The following is a 21,840-nucleotide window of genomic DNA, read 5'->3' as shown; positions in this document are numbered from 1 at the left end:
AGGATTCAGACACGGCTAGAACATCCGGGTTGGCAGAGTGTGCTAAAGCAGTGAATAAAACAAACTTAGGGAGGAGGCTTCTAATGTTAACATGCATGAAACCAAGGCCATAACGGTTACAGAAGTCATCAAAAGAGAGCGCCTGGGGAGTAGGAGTGGACCTTGGCACTGCAGGGCCTGGGTTCACCTCTACATCACCAGAGGAACAGAGGAGGAGTAGGATAAGGGTACGGCTAAAAGCTATGAGAATTGGTCATCTAGAACGTCTGGAATAGAGAGTAAAAGGAGGTGTTTTTTTTGCTATTGTGTTCAGATTGTGGGGGATCGCTGATGAATTTGCTAATATAAGGGGTCCATGTTTGAGAACCCCTGATTTCTGTGCATACTTTTGCACTTTACTCGTATGCTAAACGAATAGCATTGTAGCATCTAAACCCTTTTTGTTCAAGTGGATTTAATTTAGTGCATGTCATTAAGCTTTGCAGAGCTACCCATGGCATTCCCTCCCACCCATCCTTTTATTTTGCAATTAGAAAAGACAACCCCATCCTATGAACCTAAACATCACTCTTGTCCTTTCAGCTCTTTTGTTCAGCTCCGTGAGATTGCGAGGTTGGCCAAAGATATTCTGGTGGACTCATCAGTGTGGTGCAGGGAGACATCAGAGGTAAGAGCCGTGGCTCTTCTGATTGCAAATTCTACCAGATTATGTAATGAGTCATTCACTGCACTGGATGGCTCCAGCAAAACCCTTGGTGACAGACTCCTCACTGAAGTAACTAAACACCCCACTGCCGTGCTTTCTGAAGGTTAGCAGGATTCATAGTTAATGTTGCACTAATGTCAATACTCAGTATTCAAATACAGGGTGAAAAACTAGCTGGATAGATGACAGGAAAAAGGTGGTGCACACGGGCTGCTTCTGCTTTTACAAAGTGACATTCATATGTTTGTTTACAAAGACCTTATGCGTAAAGTACCAGTTTGGATTTTCATCGTACCAGTTACTCTTTATTAATGCAGCCACACACAACACCTCTGATCTGATACAATCTATCTGATACTCATCGAGCCAACATCAATGTGTTACGTGCAATACTACTGCAGGCATTGCCATAGACCTGTAAGGTCTTCAGACTTGAGTCGCCTCAAAAACAGTTAGAGCGTACAGTATGTATGTCTGATACTGAAAGTAATGTGTGTACAGGCCACTGGGCTCTGGTATAAAACATGGTAAATGATCCCACACCACCACCAACAACCATAATGCAATCACAATAAGCCCCCACTAGATGGTAGGTGTTTTCCAGTCTCAAGAGTAACAACCCCAACCCTTTTATCTCAGTACAGAATAGCCTATACACCATCCCCCACTTAGACCCACACACCCTTCTACTTCTAGTGTGATGAAGGCCTCTCAACATCTGTTTTCAATAACTGGACTCGGTCACCCTTGACTCCACACAAAATGCACTTACATGGACCTAACAGTTAATGAAGACATCAGCAGCAAACGACACAGACATTTCACACGTAACTCTTTTTTTTATTACCAAACACAACCAATTGCTTTCATGGTATTTTAAGCGCTACTATTATCATGTTCAACTTTTGCATGGATGTCATATTCAGGTTCCCATCACAAGATCGGGCATAACATACTTGTGCTGTGAATGTTAGTTAATCTGAGCAGGAATTAAGGGTTGAGGGTGCTATTCTTTGAGCTGTTACAAATTATTTGAATTCGGCAGGATTTCTCAGCCTCTTAAATGTGGAACTTGTTCTATGCTGGGCTAAAGAGTGGTTCATACCTACCTACCCAGACATAAACCTCAGTCACTGGACTTTGGACAGAAATGTGCTGAAACTTGTTACATGTACAGTGCACTTTGGGTTCTTTGTCATCTGCAGCACACAACATATTAGTGGCAGTGCAGTCAGACTATGTGTAGATGAGAGTCGAAAGGTGTTTCCCCCATGTACTACTTTTATTGATTTGTTAATATATTTTTTAAAGTGTCGAAAGATGCTTGTTTTTAACCCTGTCAGCAAAAGGGGTGACAATTAGTCCTAGGTTTTTATTTTAAACCTAGGACTGATTTACACTGTTAATCTTTTTTTGAATTCCTTTTTCTTAAGAATTACCGTTTGAGTAGAGGGAGGTGGTGTAAGAGAGCGGGATGGGCTGGGTGGCGGGGAGAGGGGGTGGCTGGAACCAATAGCGTGCAACATCCTGCTAATATAAAGAACAAAAAAAAACGACTCTTGAAAAACAAGAGCAGGGGAGCCAAGCTGAGGTAACTTGCCGGGTCTGTAGGAAGAATCCTGACAGCAGAAATCGGGGAAACGAATGAGAAAGCAATCGATCACAGCCTATTGATCACCAAATTGTCTTTCTATTTAAACGTTGACGAAAGTACACAGATGGTAAGTGCTTCTCGCCCATTTCTGGCGTTTATTGTGCAGAGATGGCTAGCTAGCGACAGCATACCCTCTTCCCCCTCCCTCTCCTTTTGTGATGAGGTGATGTCCACTCGATGCTAACTCGCTAGCTACCAAGGTTGCTAGCCATCCATTCCGTTTTTTGGTGGAATGACTCATGTTTACCCTGCTGTTCTGTTTTTTAAATAGGGCAAAAACGTGCAATATAACGCTATTATATTGCACTGTGCCAACTTGCCATCTCTGATCATTTTTTGTTGCCCGCTAATTAATCAATCCGGCATTATGTACGGCATTGTTCAGCTACCCAGCATTTCACTCAAAATGAGCTTATCTCGAACGATACATATTTATAGTTACGTTAGCTTGCGAGCTAGCGTAATATCGGGCACTATTCTCACTGGTTGAGGCTTTATTTTATGTTTTGCCTCAAGTGAAGCTTTAAACAGTCATATTGTCTGTCATGTTATAGGATAAAGTGCACTTGTTTAACTTTAGTTTGATCATTCTGATGTATAATCAGAAGGAAATGTGCACTGTCGTTCGCCTTTGTTGGTTTTCTCAACAGATTGTGGCTGTGCGTAGTATACATGTTTTTATTTTGACCATTTATGAAGTTTACGCCTGCCAATCATATACATCACCCAGTTTGGCTTCAGAAGCGCTTTCTGGCTGGCTGATGATAATCTTAATGTCTACGTACTGTTATTACCTAATCATGCCAGCCATTATTTGGTGCACAGAACCTGGCGTCTCTCCTTGTTACATAAAGGGCTGTGGAAGGGATTCTGGTGTGGTAGGCGCAAGGCGGTTGTTAAGAACTGGAAGGCAATGCATCATTGCAAGCCAACGCTGTGTCATGGTGAACGGTATTAGCCTAGAAATGCATCAATTATATCATATATTGATTTATTGTAACACCCCTGTGAATTATCTGGCTCCCTGTGAGCTCATGACAGTAGCAGCACGGCCCAGCACTAGCAGAGTGGGTAAAGTACCTGTTTCAAATGGTCTTCTCTTCCATTCCCGCATAATGTTCTCCAAGTTGAAACCTTGGAGAACACATTCACAGCGCTATCTGCGGTCTTGCCAGACCAGCTCTCTATCAAATCAAAACGCCGATCTCCATAATTACTGCCTTGGCATATGATAATGTTCGTTTACCGCCACTTTGTGGGTACAAACTGGGGATTTGTAGATGTGCTGTCTGTAATTTTGGCCCATTGTTTGCCGAGGATTGACACATGGTTGAAGACAAATTTACTTCATTGCTGGCGGATTTGTGGGGCAAGCTTCTGTGGCGAGACGTTTGTTCTGAGTGATTGTCTTCTGCGTGGAGAGAAGCTGGTTTCACTGTCTACGTTGAACGTGCCAAATACTGTCTACTTCTACACTTAGGATGTATTGAGAATTGCACCTGCAGTTTGCTTGAAACATTTCCATTGTACAGCCATATGCACCATTGCCCAATGATTCGTCAAAGGCACATACTGCCTCTGTCTGTCAGAGTGGAGGGGAGGCTTTGGTCACAATGTAAAATATGTTCATTACATGCAGGTCCAATTGAAGTAACCATATAGTATAAAGGAAACATGTGCACAACTATGGGAAATGTTTCCACTTGTTTTTGAGTGAACCGCTCCAAATGCACTTAATTGAGCTTTCCTTCATAGCTGGCCAAGTCCTCATGGTGTCAGATTTTCTTTTTACCGATGTCACAGAGATGGTCTGTTGGGATGGTGTAGATGACAGCACCTTACTACAGTCATTGGACAGGGAGTGCAAAAAGAGAACGGTCAGGTGCAGAATGTTTTAGGTGCAGATCAGTGGAGGGTGTGATTGGGAGATGCATCCAGCTGTTGTGTGCTAGATGGAAGAGGACTATGAATGCGTAAAGGTAGATAGCCAAAGCTTCCCAGTTGGTAATGGCCATTTTAGCTAGCCTAAGGGTGCTTTTAAATTATTCATAGTTTTTGAGTCAGGGTATCATTGAACAATAGCCTGACATAAGATAAACGAAGACATGGCATAATGACAAATGCCATTCCCTTGTTGATTGCGTTTTCAAAATTAATGTTTTTTAAACATGAATTTGATTCAGTAATTATGTAACGCACTTGTGTAGAAGTCCCAAATATAGTTAACTAGCGATGAACCATAGTCAGGGAGATAAACTTGTCAGAAATAATCCAATAATCATTGTTTGTAATGCCCTGGAGGGATGTAAGACTTCATTCACACAGCATTATGGGATTTATCCCAGCCGTTTCCGCCCCAAACTTTTCCTCTCCTGTCTTTATTATTGTGACATGGAAGCCTCTTGAAAACAAACTTCCTAAATGGCACTAACAGTTCATTGTGTTGTTTACCCCTGCTCTATTGTATCGTTGCTTGTTGTGAATAACACTATTTTTTTTAGATGCACACTGAACAAGACGTTTAAACGTTTCCATCAGTTAGATAACCTTCCTATTGGCTCTTACAACCTAGTACCAAGCAATTGCAGTCACATTGGGAGGACCCAAGGACAAACTGCACACTGCCCAGTAAAAAATTCAACATTCTCCACAGCAACCTCGCCTCACGTGAGAATGACAGCAGCAAAGTGCCTACATGTGCAGTGTATACTATGGGCAACCTGGTTTACTGAGGAATGCCTACTGCATCACACACACCACCCACCTTTCATATCTTGGGATGCGTAGGCTTAAAAGTTCATGCTTTTGTCTCCTGCCTCTGCTGTCACACAGCCTGACACAACAGGCAAAGGGGGAAGAAGGTATCTTGCGCTTTAGTTGTACAATCTCCCATGTTTGGTGAAATTCCAATGGAATGGTAGACTTCAGATTTGCATGTGTTTTGGTCAACGCGATGGGACCTGTCTTCCTGAATTCTGTCCCTCCGCAGGCTTTGGTTGCTCAACTTTCTCTTCTCCGTGCGATACGTCGTATCAGTTCTGAGGTTTGACGCTGAGGGCTGTTTTTTGAGTGACTTCATTAAATGCATGATCAGCGGCTTCTCGCTGGGTCCCTACATACTAAAGTCAATAGAGCGCAATATTGTTAAAAGCTGACCTTGAGCCAAAGGTTGTGGGTTAAAATCTCTAATGAAACATTTCTCGTTCACCTTTTTGAGATGGGATGTCCGTAAAATGTTTGGTTATGCCAGTGGGAATCTTGACCCCTGTTTGTCAGTGTCAGCTGTTACCTCCCTAGACAGGTTTCACATCCGTGATTATGGCATTGAGGCTCTCTGTCACTAGTCGTATAAGGACAACCTCTCTCACCGCAGCCTCACAGGAAATGGCCTCCCCTGACATGTGCAAGTGAAGAAAGACTTCAACTGACAGAGGTTGGAAAGAAACTTGCTAATTTAGTGTTTTACAGCCTCTACTACCTCACTTATTTGTTATCTGAGGCTTGTTCATTGGACATGGTGGCCTTGTTTCAGATCCACCTGTGACCAGAAATGTCCGCCGACTTTCCCTTCTCACCCCAGTACCATCTATCTCTAGCTAGTTAGCTGTGAAATCGCCTTAACATACTGCACTATCAATTTAGGAGTTTACAATCTCACCATGTTTAACCTGCAGATCGATGTGCCTCAGAGTGGGGTCTGACATTCACAACGACAGATATACTGTGCAAAAGTTGTCCATGCTAGGTCAATGGGCTACATGTCAGATTCTGGGACAAGGAGCACTCTCCTTCAAGGAGTGACTGGGAGTATTTTTGGCTCCAGTATAAAATAAATGAATTGGCACAAATGGCTCATTTGAGAGAAGACATCCTCCTAAATGTTTAAATCTGACATGTATGATGTTTTCGAAATCTAAAAGTCGTATTCCTATTAACTTCCAGTGTAGTGAGAGACTTGATCACTGCTACGTCATACCAGATGTATTTCTGCCTGCTTGAACGCCATCAACTCGGATGCATATGAAAACATGAAAATGACCCAGGGAATCGATAGAACATCACTCGGATCACAAATATCAAATTGTATTTGTCACATGCGCCGAATACAACAAGTGACCTTACGGTGAAATGCTTACTTTTTATTTTATTTATTTTTATTTTTTTATTTTTATTTCACCTTTATTTAACCAGGTAGGCTAGTTGAGAACAAGTTCTCATTTGCAACTGCGACCTGGCCAAGATAAGGCATAGCAGTGTGAACAGACAACACAGAGTTACACATGGAGTAAACAATTAACAAGTCAATAACACAGTAGAAAAAAGGGGAGTCTATATATACATTGTGTGCAAAAGGCATGAGAAGGTAGGCAAATAATTACAATTATGCAGATTAACACTGGAGTGATAAATGATCAGATGGTTATGTAAAGGTAGAGATATTGGTGTGCAAAAGAGCAGAAAAATAAATAAATAAAAACAGTGTGGGGATGAGGTAGGTGAAAATGGGTGGGCTATTTACCAATAGACTATGTACAGCTGCAGCGATCGGTTAGCTGCTCAGATAGCAGATGTTTGAAGTTGGTGAGGGAGATAAAAGTCTCCAACTTCAGCGATTTTTGCAATTCGTTCCAATCACAGGCAGCAGAGAACTGGAACGAAAGGCGGCCAAATGAGGTGTTGGCTTTAGGGATGATCAGTGAGATACACCTGCTGGAGCGCGTGCTACGGATGGGTGTTGCCATCGTAACCAGTGAACTGAGATAAGCCGGAGCTTTACCTAGCATGGACTTGTAGATGACCTGGAGCCAGTGGGTCTGGCGACGAATATGTAGCGAGGGCCAGCCGACTAGAGCATACAAGTCGCAGTGGTGGGTGGTATAAGGTGCTTTAGTGACAAAACGGATGGCACTGTGATAAACTGCATCCAGTTTGCTGAGTAGAGTGTTGGAAGCAATTTTGTAGATGACATCGCCGAAGTCGAGGATCGGTAGGATAGTCAGTTTTACTAGGGTAAGTTTGGCGGCGTGAGTGAAGGAGGCTTTGTTGCGGAATAGAAAGCCGACTCTTGATTTGATTTTCGATTGGAGATGTTTGATATGGGTCTGGAAGGAGAGTTTAGAGTCTAGCCAGACACCTAGGTACTTATAGATGTCCACATATTCAAGGTCGGAACCATCCAGGGTGGTGATGCTGGTCAGGCGTGCGGGTGCAGGCAGCGAACGGTTGAAAAGCATGCATTTGGTTTTACTAGCGTTTAAGAGCAGTTGGAGGCCACGGAAGGAGTGCTGTATGGCATTGAAGCTCGTTTGGAGGTTAGATAGCACAGTGTCCAAGGACGGGCCGGAAGTATATAGAATGGTGTCGTCTGCGTAGAGGTGGATCAGGGAATCGCCCGCAGCATGAGAAACATCATTGATATATACAGAGAAAAGAGTCGGCCCGAGAATTGAACCCTGTGGCACCCCCATAGAGACTGCCAGAGGACCGGACAGCATGCCCTCCGATTTGACACACTGAACTCTGTCTGCAAAGTAATTGGTGAACCAGGCAAGGCAGTCATCCGAAAAACCGAGGCTACTGAGTCTGCCAATAAGAATACGGTGATTGACAGAGTCGAAAGCCTTGGCAAGGTCTATGAAGACGGCTGCACAGTACTGTCTTTTATCGATGGCGGTTATGATATCGTTTAGTACCTTGAGCGTGGCTGAGGTACACCCGTGACCGGCTCGGAAACCAGATTGCACAGCGGAGAAGGTACGGTGGGATTCAAGATGGTCAGTGATCTGTTTGTTGACTTGGCTTTCGAAGACCTTAGATAGGCAGGGCAGGATGGATATTGGTCTGTAACAGTTTGGGTCCAGGGTGTCGCCCCCTTTGAAGAGGGGGATGACTGCGGCAGCTTTCCAATCCTTGGGGATCTCAGACGATATGAAAGAGAGGTTGAACAGGCTGGTAATAGGGGTTGCGACAATGGCGGCGGATAGTTTCAGGAATAGAGGGTCCAGATTGTCAAGCCCAGCTGATTTGTACGGGTCCAGGTTTTGCAGCTCTTTCAGAACATCTGCTATCTGGATTTGGGTAAAGGAGAACCTGGAGAGGCTTGGGCGAGTAGCTGCGGGGGGGGGGGAGCTGTTGGACGAGGTTGGAGTAGCCAGGCGGAAGGCATGGCCAGCCGTTGAGAAATGCTTGTTGAAGTTTTCGATAATCATGGATTTATCGGTGGTGACCGTGTTACCTAGCCTCAGTGCAGTGGGCAGCTGGGAGGAGGTGCTCTTGTTCTCCATGGACTTCACAGTGTCCCAGAACTTTTTGGAGTTGGAGCTACAGGATGCAAACTTCTGCCTGAAGAAGTTGGCTTTAGCTTTCCTGACTGACTGTGTGTATTGGTTCCTGACTTCCCTGAACAGTTGCATATCGCGGGGACTGTTCGATGTTAGTGCAGTCCGCCACAGGATGTTTTTGTGCTGGTCGAGGGCAGTCAGGTCTGGAGTGAACCAGGGGCTATATCTGTTCTTAGTTCTGCATTTTTTGAACGGAGCATGCTTATCTAAAATGGTGAGGAAGTTACTTTTAAAGAAAGACCAGGCATCCTCAACTGACGGGATGAGGTCAATGTCCTTCCAGGATACCCGGGCCAGGTCGATTAGAAAGGCCTGCTCACAGAAGTGTTTTAGGGAGCGTTTGACAGTGATGAGGGGTGGTCGTTTGACTGCGGCTCCGTAGCGGATACAGGCAATGAGGCAGTGATCGCTGAGATCCTGGTTGAAGACAGCGGAGGTGTATTTGGAGGGCCAGTTGGTCAGGATGACGTCAATGAGGGTTACGAGCCCCTAACCAACAGTGCGGTTTAAATATAAACAATTAAATACAGATAAGAAATAAAACTAACAAGTAATTAAAGAGCAGCAGTAAAATAACAATAGCGAGACTATATACAGGAGGGGGACTGGTTAGTTGAGGTAATATGTACATGTAGGTAGAGCTAGTAAAGTGACTATACATAGAAGATAACAGAGTAGCAGCGGTGTAAAGGGGGGGGGCAATGCAAGTGGTCTGGGTAGCCATTTGATTAGGTGTTCAGGAGTCTAATGGCTTAGGGGTAGAAGCTGTTTAGAATCCTCTTTGACCTAGACCTGGCGCTCCGGTACCGCTTAATGTGCAGTAGCAGAGAGAACAGTCTATGACTAGGATAGCTGGACTCTTTGACCATTTTTAGGGCCTTCCTCTGACACCGCCTGGTATAGAGGTCCTTAATGGCAGGAAGCTTCGCCCCGGTGATGTACTGGGCCATACACACTACCCTCTGTAGTGCCTTGCAGTCATAGACCGAGCAGTTGCCAAACCAGGCAGTGATGCAACCATGCTCTCGATGGTGCAGCTGTAGAACCTTTTGAGGATCCCTGCCAAATCTTTTCGGTCTTCTGAGGGCGGATAGGTTTTGTCATGAAGAGGGCACCGACTGTCTTGATGTGCTTGGACTAGAGGTCGACCGATTAATCGTAATGGCCGATTAATTAGGGCCGATTTCAAGTTTTCATAACAATCGGAAATCTGTATTTTGGGATTTTATTTATTTAACTAGGCGAGTCAGTTAAGAACACATTCTTATTTTCAATGATGGCCTAGGGACGGTGGGTTAACTGCCTTGTTCATGGGCAGAACAACAGATTCTTACCTTGTCAGCTCCGGGATTCAATCTTGCAACTTTACAGTTAACTAGTCCAACGCGCTAACCACCTGCCTCTCATTGCACTCCACGAGGAGCCTGCCTGTTACGCAAATGCCGTAAGAAGCCAAGGTAAGTTGCTAGCTAGCATTAAACTTATCTTATAAAAAACAATCAATCAATCATAATCACTAGTTAACTACACATGGTTGAAATTACTAGTTTATCTAGCGTGTTCTGCGTTGCATACAGTGGGGCAAAAAAGTATTTAGTCAGCCACCAATTGTGCAAGTTCTCCCACTTAAAAAGATGAAGTCTGTAATTTTCATCATAGGTACACTTCAACTATGCCAGACAAAATGAGCTGTTTATGACTTCAAGCCTATCAACTCCCAATATTAGGCTGGTGTAACCCATGTGAAATGGCTAGCTATTTAGTGTGCGGGGTGCGCGCTAATAGCGTTTCAAACGTCACTCGCTCTGAGACTTGGAGTAGTTGTTCCCCTTGCTCTGCATGGGTAACGCTGCTTCGAGGGTGGCTGTTGTCGATGTGTTCCTGGTTCGAGCCCAGGTAGGGGCGAGGAGAGGGACGGAAGCTATACTGTTACACTGGAAATACTAAAGTGCCTTTAAGAACATCCAATAGTCAAAGGTTAATGAAATACAAATGGTATAGAGAGAAATAGTCCTATAATAACTATAACCTAAAACCTCTTACCTTGGAATATTGAAGTCTCATGTTAAAAGGAACCACCAACTTTCATATGTTCTGAGCAAGGAACTTAAACGTTAGCTTTTTTTACATGGCACATATTGCACTTTTACTTTCTTTTCCAACACTTTGTTTTTGCATTATTTAAACCAAATTGAACATGTTTCATTATTTATTTGATGCTAAATTGATTTTATTGCTGTATTAAGTTCAAATAGGTGTTCATTCAGTATTGTTGTAATTGTCATTATTACACAAATAAATAAAGATTGGCCGATTTAATCGATATCGGCTTTTTTTGGTCCTCCAATAATCGGTATCGGCGTTGAAAAATCACAATCGGTCGACCTCTAGCTTGGACCATGTTAGTTTGTTGATGTGGACACCAAGGAACTTGAAGTTCTCTACCTGCTAAACTGCAGCCCCGTCGATGAGTTCGGTTCTCCTTTTCCTGTAGTCCACAATCCTCTCCTTTGTCTTGATCACATTGAGGGAGAGGTGGTTGTCCTGGCACCACACGGCCAGGTCTCTGACCTTCTCCCTGTAGGCTCTCGTCGTTGTCAGTGATCAGGCCTACCACTGTTGTCATTGGCAAATTTAATGGTGGTGTTGGAGTCGTGCCTGGCCACGCAGTCATGCGGGAACAGGGAATACAGGAGGGGACTGAGCACGCACCCCTGAGGGCCCCCTGTGTTGAGTATCAGCTTGGCGGATGTGTTGTTACCTACCCTTACTACCTGGGGGCGGTCCGTCAGGAAGTCCAGGATCCAGAAGCGAAGGGAGGTGTTTAGTCCCAGGGTCCTTAGCTTATTGATGAGCTTTGAGGGCACTCTGGTATTGAACGCTGAGCTGTTGTCAATGAATAGCATTCTCACGTAGGTGTTCCTTTTGTCCAGGTGGGAAAGGGTAGTGTGGAGTGCAATAGAGATTGCGCCATCTGTTGGGCTGGTATGCAAATTGGAGTGCGTCTCGGGTTTCTGGGATAATGGTGTTGTGAGCCATGACCATCCTTTCAAAGCACTTCATGGCTACAGACGTGAGTGCTACGGGTCGGTAGTCATTTCGGCAAGTTACCTTGGGGTTCTTGGGCACAGGAATTTTGGTGGTCTGTTTAAAACATGTTGGTATTACAGACTCGTACAGGGAGAGGTTGAAAATGTCAGTGAAGACACTTGCCAGTTCAGCGCATGCTCGCAGTACACATCCTGGTAAACTCTGGCCATGCGGCCTTGTGAATGTTGACCTGTCTAAAGGTCTTACTCACATCAGCTGCGGAGAGCATGATCACACAGTCTTCTGGAACAACTGGTGCTCTCATGCATGTTTCAGTGCCATTTGCCTCACAGCGAGCATAAAGTAGATTAGCTTGTATCACTGCGCAGCTCTTGACTGTGCTTCCCTTTTGTAGTCTGTAATGGTTTGACAGCCCTGCCACATCTGACGAGCGTCAGAGCCGGTGTACTACGATTCAGTCTTAGTCCTGTATTGACTCTTTTCCTGTTTGACGGTTCGTCGGTGGGCATAGCAGGATTTCATATAAGCTTCCTGGGTTAGAGTCCCACTCCTTGAAAATGGCGGCTTTAGCTCAGTGCGGCTGTTGCCTGTAATCTATGGCTTCAGGTTGGTGTATGTACTGTGGTCACTGTGGGGACGACATCATTGATGCACTTATTGATGAAACCAATGACTGATGTAGTGTACTACTCAATGCCATTGCAGGAATACCAGAACATATTCCAGTCCGTGCTAGAAAAACAGTCCTGTAGCTTAGCATCTACTTCATCTGACCACTTAAAAAAATATATATATTGATCTAGTCACTGGTGCTTCCTGCTTTCTGAATTTGTTTCCCTCTGGTTGCACATTTTAACATGCTGATAGAAATTTGGTATGACGGATTTAAGTTTCCCTGCATTAAAGTCCCCGGCTACTAGGAGCCTCGCCTCTGGGTGAGCGTTTTTCTTGTTCGCTTATGACAGAATACAGTTCATTCAATTCTGTCTTAGTGCCAGCCTCTGACTGTGGTGGTATGTAAACAGCTATGAAAAATACAGATAGTGTGGTCTACAGCTTATCATAAGATACTCTACCTCAGATACGCAATAGCTCGAGACTTCCTTAAATATTGTGCACCAGCTGTTATTTACAAAAATAAATAGTCCGCCGCCCCTTGTCTTACCAGACGCCGCTGTTCTATCCTGCTGGTACATCGTATAACCAGCCAGCTGTATGTTGATGGTGTCGTCGTTCAGCCACTACTCCGTGAAGTATAAGATGTTACAGTTTTTAATGTCCCATTGGTAGTTCATCGTAACTCATCGATTTTTATCCTCAAAATATTGCATGTTTGCTAGCAGAATGTAGGGAAGTGGGGGTTTATTCAATCTCCTACAATTTCTCAGAAGGCAGTCCGCTCTTTGGCCGCAAATCACAGGGATCTGGGCCTATTCCCGAGAAAGCAGTATATTGTTCGTGTCGGGCTTGTCAGACTCGTTTAAGGAAAAAAGGATTCTGCCCGTCCATGCTGAGTAATCGTGGTCCTGATGTCCAGTTATTTTCGGTCATAAGAGACTAGTGGGAACATTATGTACAAAATATATATATATTTTTAAAGTAAAAAAAAAACACAATTGGTTGGGGGGGGGGGATGTATAACGTTTGCCATTTTTTTTCATGGAGACTATGGAGATTCTGAATATAACATTCAGAATGGGTGGCCCTTTAACAGGCTGGTGTAGTCGTAGTGCATTTTCCCTGTTTATTTTCCATCCCTCTGTCTCATCAAGGGGTGCAAGTCAGCGGTCTAAAAATAAGATGCGCTGAGAGACTAACTGAAATGAATGGCCACTGACTTCTTTCAATATCTAGGGCAAGTTTCACGACTGTGTACGTTACCGTAAGAACACTGATGTCTCGCTCCGTGTGTGTGTCACAGCCTGGGGTTAAAGTTAAATAAATACCCGTGCAAAGCAGGCACTTGATGTTCTGAACCCTTCCCTCAATACTTTTATTAGGGAAGAGCTAGCCTCAGTGTGGTTTCCCTGGGCCTGAACAGACAACCCCGGTGAAGGCCTCCTCTTTCTTCGAGGCAGGGTGCAGTCACCCCCAGACCCCCTGCCATTGTTGTGGTGGTCTGAGCTCCAGGGGAACAGTCAATGGGATTTGTCATTGTAATGAGAATAGGAGCTCCTCATCAGAGAGGGAGAGTCTCAACCTGATCTGACTGTGGGTGCAGCACAGCAGGGCCCAACTCTTCAAATGGCTGCATGGAAGAATCTCACATACATGAAGTGTAGCCTACCTGAAACTCAAACAGAGATGTAGTGTCTCTTCCGCTTAGTGTGAATAAATGACCGGTAAGAGACTGAATATGAATGTTGCTAAAGGTGGGAGCCTGATCTAGCAAAATCGGTGAAGTGCTCTTTTCTCTCTTCAGTAAGTGGTTCAAACTAATCTAAATGGGTACACCAAATTGTAATTTAATTGCCATGTGTTAATCTAATGGGCAGCCTGCATCTAGCCTACTGTTTTTGACCACCTTTAGTTGTGTGCACAGTTGGCACACCACAATGTTCATATTGTCCTTCTCACCATTTAAGGAGAGGTTTGGTCTGCACTGATCATTCCCTGTGGTAGTTCTTATCTGCTGTAATCAGCCTGTGCTCTAAGCCCAGTGGGGTGGCAGTTAGCTGTGGCAGGCTCCCCACAGGGACTCTTAAAGTCTGTGTCATCACTACTTCCTGCCACAACGTCATTCTTTGGTCGGCGTCTCCATGTACAAATAAGGCAAAAGAAGACAGATGGCACCAGCCATGTAGAAGCCTTCCAGGACTGACTGTGTGCTTGCCTGCCATGGTATCTATTCTTGTTTTCATGATCTTTTAGTGGCTATGGCAATTCTAGGCTGCAGTTTATCTTGTGCAGCCTGAATTGGTGAGGAACCTTTCTGTAATGTACTGTACGTTGCATGCTGTGCTAAAACAGAAACCACTGCCTTTTGAAGCAATGTTTTATTTATCTTATGAAATATGAAGCTCCTGTTGAGTGTTACTCATGGTTGCAACAGGAAGTGAGTTTACCATGCAGCCAACCAAGCAGTGCACCCTGTACCCTACCCAAATATGAGAATGAAGGAGACTTTGTGAGGAGGAAGATGGTCAGGATGGCGATTGCATCTACAGGAAGTTGCAGTCCCTCCATCAGACATTCCGTTCTCACAAACTAAGGCAACACCCCAGCTTCCTCAGTCATTCAGTTTTAAAGATATCTGACATGATTTTCACATCAGGGTTCAGTGGTGAGTGGGCGACAGTTACGGCAATGTAAAAATTACTAATTTGATAATTTCAATTTAATAGAATACCAAGTGGATTCCCAAAGTCTCTGTGGTTACTGTATCATCTGTGCACATGCTAGATGATGTGTAAGGGCTTTTGGGGAGCTCTTCTTTCATCCTAATGGCTGCCAGTTGTGAAGTGCAACGTGATTGAATCAGTGTCTGATGGGTTTCACTCTGAACCGCTTGTTACGGCTCAACATTATTTCAGTTTAATTGAGTTTTTCGGGCCGTTCTAATTGAGCAGACCCAATGAGGAGCTGGATTTGTTGTAAACAACCCATATCCCTGTGGATCAGTGCTCTGTGTCCACTCCCCTTCAATGTGTGTGAATGTAGCCTAAATATACTCCTTTCTGAGGGCTGTCGCACAGTTGTCTGTCAAATGAGCCCCCCCTGACTACTACCACCAATCTCCTTACATAACAGTCAGGGTTTAGATGTCAGCAGTGTGGCCTGAGAGCAGTCTGGCCTGCACACAAGTGGACACAGCCTTTACAGTGCGTCTGCCTAAATGCGTGTGTCTGTGTCTGTCTGCTAATTGATCTGCTTGTCCAGCTTCAGGGCGTGGACGTCAATGTGGAGAAATTGTTGAAGCCTGTCGGTCACATAGTTTTGAAGTATAGTTCTTCACCAGGTGTGTTTGGAGCCAGGTGTGGCAGCTGAGACCAATTGCTTGACCCGTGTCTGCCCTGTGGACATTCAGACTTTTGTGACCTAGTTTCAAACCAACTCTAAGCCACTCCACAATGATCTGCTAGGTCAACATCTGTTAGAAATATGGCAGACAATATGATACCTATCCTGCCCTCATGGGTTTTGACAGGGAGTCAGTGCCGACAGTAGGGTCTAGGAGTTCATGTTTGTATCTTGAAAGTATAATGCAGTTGTCATGGAGAGGAATGAGTGTTCAGGGCCTCTCTGGAGAGTCAATTTGAAGCAGGAAGTCCATGGATTTTTGTCAGTGTGGGGCTTTGGAGCCACGAGTAGAGAAATGAGACGGGCCTCCATTACATAAGGCCTTTAGTTCTATAGACCTGAATGGTGCTCTCTGTTAAGGCCAAGCTCTCACACTGAACTGTTGTAAGGTTTGTGAACAAATGGGTTTTTTATTGACTCAAAGTTGTACATCAGAATTCCAGTTTAGTGATGTAGTGTAACAGTGGCATTGGTTGCTTTCTTAAACCGCTGTGCGGTGTGCAAGTCGAGAGCATCCAGAGGATGTCCGTAATGTCACGCTTGGGGTTAATATTTGAAATAGTTGTACTTCCCTATGATTGTGTGTTCAGTGTACCTACTCACATGTCCAGACAGAAGGTAGCTGACCTGCCCTCTGGGGAGTACAGTACACTGACAGATGGAGCTGCTGGGAGGGAGAGAGCGGGATTGGGGAAACGACTGAGATGAGAGGCATATTATAGACATGGTATTGTCAATATAACAGGGGAAATCCTGAATGATTACACTTCTGTTGTAATAACACTAAATAGGAAAGTACTGAGGTTTACTCATTTGTATTCCAGGACAACAGAAATGCCCCTGAAGATAAACCTGTCCAGCGCTCCAAAGTAAATATACCTCCATTATCACCCCCCCTTTGTCCCGGTTTCTACCCAGTAGGACATTATCTTTTAATCACTATCCTTCTCCATTACCTGTCTGTCTGGCCCAGTGTATCTCACCCTACTGACCTTTACTCAGATGTCATTTAAGCGTCATCCATAATGGAACTACAGTTTATATACCAGTATATGTTTTCACATACTCTCAACAGCAACTCATTTCGATAGATTGGTTATAGACAACTGAGCAAGTTGAGATGATGCTTCATTTATCCATTGAAACACATGTTTGAAGCCATAGTAACGGTGTGGGTTTTGTTCATGTGCGTAGTCCTTCAGCTTCAAGACACCGAGGGAGGTGTGCTCGTCATGTGAGAAGACCGTCTACCCCATGGAGAGATTGGTGGCTAACAACCTGATATTCCACACGGCCTGTTTCTGCTGCAAACACTGCAACACCAAACTCAGGTGAGACTCTCACTCAATTATTCCATATGAAACTGTGTTGTTCTTTTGTTTATATTCTCCCCCTCCCTGCAGCCTGGGCACATTTGCTGCCCTTTCGGGTGATTTCTACTGCAAGCCGCACTTCCAGCAGCTCTTCAAGAGCAAAGGCAACTATGATGAGGGCTTTGGCCGCAAGCAACACAAGGAGCTTTGGACCTCCAAGGAGGGAGAGAACATAACTAAGACTGCGTAGCCACGCCTGTCTGTGTCCCAACCGTTCTCCACGGGAAAGGCTATACGGACACTCCTGACCTGCAAACCCACTTTTATTTTCACAATTGGTAACGGTCAGGGTTAGTTTTAGATTTTGGGTAGTTTTGCAGGTCAGCAGTATCCTACTGGCATTTCCCATCTCATCCCCAAAGCTGCCTCGTCTCCACCTCCAACGTGTCATAAAGAGCACCAACGTGTCATAAAGAGCACCAAAGTGTCATAAAGAGCACCAACGTGTCATAAAGAGCACCAACGTGTCATAAAGAGCACCAACGTGTCATAAAGAGCACCAACGTGTCATGAGGGGTGCAGTCAACGCTCCTGTGCTCTCGCTCCACATGGAAGACACACACCCACGATGACTGGCCAGTCGCCACCTGTTGCTCAACGTTTTTATTTAGTGGAGCGTTTATTCCTTTCATTTGGTTTTAGTATGATTTTGATTTTACATTTGCTCTTTTGAAATTGTTGATTGTGACCAAACTGCTTATTCACAAACCAGTGGTATGTTTCTGCTGTCTTTTTGAGGACTACATATCATTGTTTTCTTGTTTATTTTTCGGATAAATTTGCACCCTTTTGACGCAACAGGCGCAAGGGACCGTATGCTCAGGTGAACATATGGTTAGAGAAGCTGGAGTTCACTCTCAGCTGTAGAGCATACTCAGGTCAACCATACTGAGCTAGGTTCATTAGCAAGTTTGTATTTTATGACCTCTTTTTAGTTCCATATAGTCAATTAAATCTAACACCAATTTTAAAGACCAGTCCTCTGCATTGCGGTAGCACCGGCGGAAGCCAATTTGTGAGTTTGTCAGGGTTCACTTATCTGAGAAACAAACACGGTACTGTAAAACTGTCACACGTTCTCTCTCTGGGTACATTTAGTTGAATTCTGTCTTATTGTTCAAATGTTTTTTTGCTCCTATGACCTGAATGGCTGCTAGGTTTCAGTTCTGCATGTTTGTCCTGTATGAGTCTTAGCTGTCATACCTTTAGTCTGTACTGCCCTCCTGTGTTCTGGATGACTTTTTAAAACTAATCTGCTTCATTGACTCTTAATCTCACTTTACTGGTTTTAAAATGCTCTCTTTGCTCTGTTATTTGCTGGGTTTGACGGTCATGCGATAAGTTGCTCTCACTCGTAGAGGCTTTTTTTTGTCTTTATTCTGAATATGAGAAGTATCTCATAGGTGTTGTACATAGCTTGTGCTTAGTGAACATATCACACTATACTGTGCACATATGACCATGCATGTTAACCAGACAAGTCAATGTTTGATTGACAGGGAACATAGCCTAACAGGAAACCACAACTGTCACGCTAATATCCCCTGCTGCTTCCTGTCCATGCAGAGCTGTCTGTTCATGTACTAAATTGGGCTAAGTTGGTGTGTAAAACTAAGCGGGACTTTCAGATCTTTCAAGACAACTGTGAACTCTGGTGGGGGAAGAATGTTAAATCCCGTCTGTGTCTGTGATCTGCCAATTGGGAAAGTCAGCTCTAGAAAGAGGCCCGAGTTCCTGATGCAGAATTATGAGTTGGATGACGGTTTTGAAAAGAAAATCCATCAGCTCTTTCTTTGAGTTCCCTGTTGTCTTGAATGCTTTGAAAGTCTGAGAATTCTGTGTTCTGAATGTGGCAGAAATTCACATATGACTGGGATGTCCTGACGGGGCCACAAGTGAAATCACATAATGTAAAAAAATATATATATTATCGTGCTTCTCCAGTGACATCACATCTGCAAACAATATATTTTTTTTAATATAAATGCCTCATGGCTTTCTTGTCTCGACTGCATCACGTGATTCTGAGCAGAGGTGGTGGATTTGTGAAGATGGTTCACTTCAGGCCGTTTACCATTGGAGGGGAAAATTGTCAGTTTCAGTCTGCTGAACAGGGTGGATCTCTCATCGACACAATGTGATAGATAGCAGCTGGGTCTGGTCTACTTTATTGACTAATGTCAATAAAGAGTGAGGGAGTGGGATGTCTCGCTGCTGCTTCATCTTTGATTTTTGAGCACCAGGACTAAGTACTATATGAGGGGTGGGCGCTAACAGGGAATGTTTGACCTGGGGCATGTTCAGGGGAATTCCTACGCAGTGAGTAAAACCCAGGCCTACAGAGCCCTGAACCTCAGAGTAGCGCCTCCTGGTGGGAGAAGAGAGGTAGGGAATGCTTGAGTCAGTTCAGCCAGTCCCAGTAAAGGCTTGAGATATTACATATCACACAATTGTCAATAAACACATTTGCCCCCAGTCATTTCTTCTGTATAGCTTTTACTCATTGTTTAAGATGTGGGACTGGCCTCGGGATAAAACAGTGTGCTACAGGTATTTTTAGGTTGAGAAGTTCTAAAGCAACACCTGCTCTGGCCAACAAACTCAATAGAAAATATTTTTATTTTCTTCATTCTTGCTTTAGAATGAGACTAAAACCATTGAATTACATCATTTGGAATGTATTCAATGCCACAACACTTGAATGACTCAATGTATATTGTGACGGAAAGTTTACTGTGAATTATAGGCTGGGTAGTTTGAGCCCTGAATGCTGATTGGCTGAAAGCCGTGGTTTATCAGACCGCATACCACAGTTATGACAAATCACTTATTTTTACTGATCTAATTACATTGGTAACCAGTTTGTTTATAATAGCAATATGGCGCCTTGGGGGTTTGTGCTATGTTGGGCATATACTACACCTCTGGCTTCATTGATTAATTAGAGTATGCTGTGCAGAATAGGAAATAAAATGTTACTTTTTGTTAAGTAAAGCCTTAGAAATAAATGGCAAAAACCATGGTCTAACATTATTGCTTTTTCAAAACAATTTTTATTTATAATTTTTTTTGAATGAACATACCTTTCTCCCTGTTCCAGCCTATTCCCCTGTGAATGAAAATAATCCTGCTTGTTTTCCACTTAGTCCCTGTGGTGGATATGAGTGGCTTCACTCAGCCAGAAGTTTACGTACCCCCTCATCTTCCACTCTCTCCTGAATGGTTTTCATTTTTTCAGTACATTTCCTCAAGTTTATAAAGTTATCTATTTGTTTTTAACATTTTGTAACGGTTCTCGAGACCACCCAGAATGCTTTGTAACCAAGAACATCATATCAAATAAAACTGTGTCCATATATTCTGTAATATGTGAGGAGTACCAAGGTACAATGGCGTTATCCTGTGAATAAACTTTCTTTGTATATAGAGAGAGAAAAAAGAGGTACACTTTTCCATACTGGTACCAGGAGGCTCAGGTCTATGAGAGCTGTGTGACTGTCTGTGTTCTGCGAGTCATGTAGTTGTGTGCAAAATTGGATGTAGACTTAACATTTATTTTTCAATGCAGGTGTCACTGTTGTCAAAATGTAAATGTATGCATTTAAAAACATTCTGTATAACTTACTTAACCTGTGGTGACCTTGCAAGCAAAAGGACGTTTTAGCTCTTACTCGTCTTTCACCTCTACTCTCCTCTTCTTTTGGATTATTACTCCAGTTAAATTGTGTTGTAGAAGAACATGATTATAAGTAATGTGATTTGTTTTCCCTCCCACCCACACATACACACAATCAAATGTATTTGGTTTTATAATTTTCTTTCAGTAGTTTTATTATAATTTTTTACATGCTTTTGGAAAAATAAATGAAGATGCTGATGTTGCTAAGTGTGGTTGTCTTTATTACATGAGTAAAGGCAGTGCATATTTCATATTTGTTCAGTTGTTGGGTAAATAGTAGGCCTTTTTTTTGTTGTATAGGAGCTAGTTTGTTTATAGACTCTTTCAGATGCTCGACAACAGGAGTTGTTTTAGTTCAAGGTGCATGAAGAAAACACAGCAGAGCATCAATATTGTATCCTGGTACAGATGTGCTATCTTAATTCGAACCAGTTCCCTCACAGCAGGAAAATAATCCTGCAGCAACAGGACATTTTTATTATTAAGTGGATGATAATAAGTGGACGTTTTTTGTAGGGGTTAATACAGATATAGAATCTTAATTTGATCACCCTGTTGGAGGAGAAATTTTAAACCTATAGTGTATTTGAGATTTTAAAAGGATTCTGAAGTTTGTAATTTCCACTTTGAAATTTCAGCCTTGATTTGACATTACATTTTTCATAAGGGAAAATCAAGGCTGAAATTTCATAGTGGAAATGACAAACTTCAGAATCCTTTTAAAATCTTAAATACACTACACATTTTAAATGTATTCTCCAACAGGGTGATCAAATTAAGATTCTACATCTGTATCAACCCCTACAAAAATTTCCATAAATTAAAATCCACATCATTTACATTTCCTGTTGATGCAGGATTCTGTTCCTGCTGTAGCAAACAGGCTCAAATTACGATTCTACATCTGTAAATGTTGTATTAGTGCAAATCAAGTCTGAAATTTTAAAGTGGAAATTACAAACTTCAGAAGCCTTTTTATACCTTGAATACATACAAGTTTGCATTTCCTGCCGTGC

At 43.3% G+C, this 21,840-nt stretch overlaps 1 protein-coding gene across 2 annotated transcripts; it reads left to right on the top strand.

The window, feature by feature from the left end:
* Positions 1-1,884: 1,884 nt before the first annotated feature.
* On the top strand, positions 1,885-21,026 carry LOC139365025 (LIM domain-containing protein 2-like). Of its 2 annotated transcripts, XM_071102335.1 has the most exons (4): positions 1,885-2,427; positions 16,597-16,641; positions 16,967-17,103; positions 17,176-21,026. In XM_071102335.1, exons 1-4 carry the CDS (start codon positions 2,425-2,427, stop codon positions 17,333-17,335), a joined length of 345 nt encoding a protein of 114 aa, XP_070958436.1. In that variant the 5' UTR covers positions 1,885-2,424; the 3' UTR covers positions 17,336-21,026. The 2 variants fall into 2 exon arrangements, with proteins under 2 accessions (XP_070958436.1, XP_070958437.1); XM_071102336.1 differs by lacking the exon at positions 16,597-16,641 and having other exon boundaries at positions 2,246-2,427.
* The last annotated feature ends 814 nt before the right edge of the window (positions 21,027-21,840 follow it).

The sequence above is a fragment of the Oncorhynchus clarkii genome, chromosome 13 (genome assembly GCF_045791955.1).
Source record: "Oncorhynchus clarkii lewisi isolate Uvic-CL-2024 chromosome 13, UVic_Ocla_1.0, whole genome shotgun sequence".
NCBI lineage: Eukaryota > Metazoa > Chordata > Actinopteri > Salmoniformes > Salmonidae > Oncorhynchus > Oncorhynchus clarkii.
Note: the sequence above shows the minus strand (reverse complement) of the source record. Positions and strands in the feature narration are given on the sequence as shown.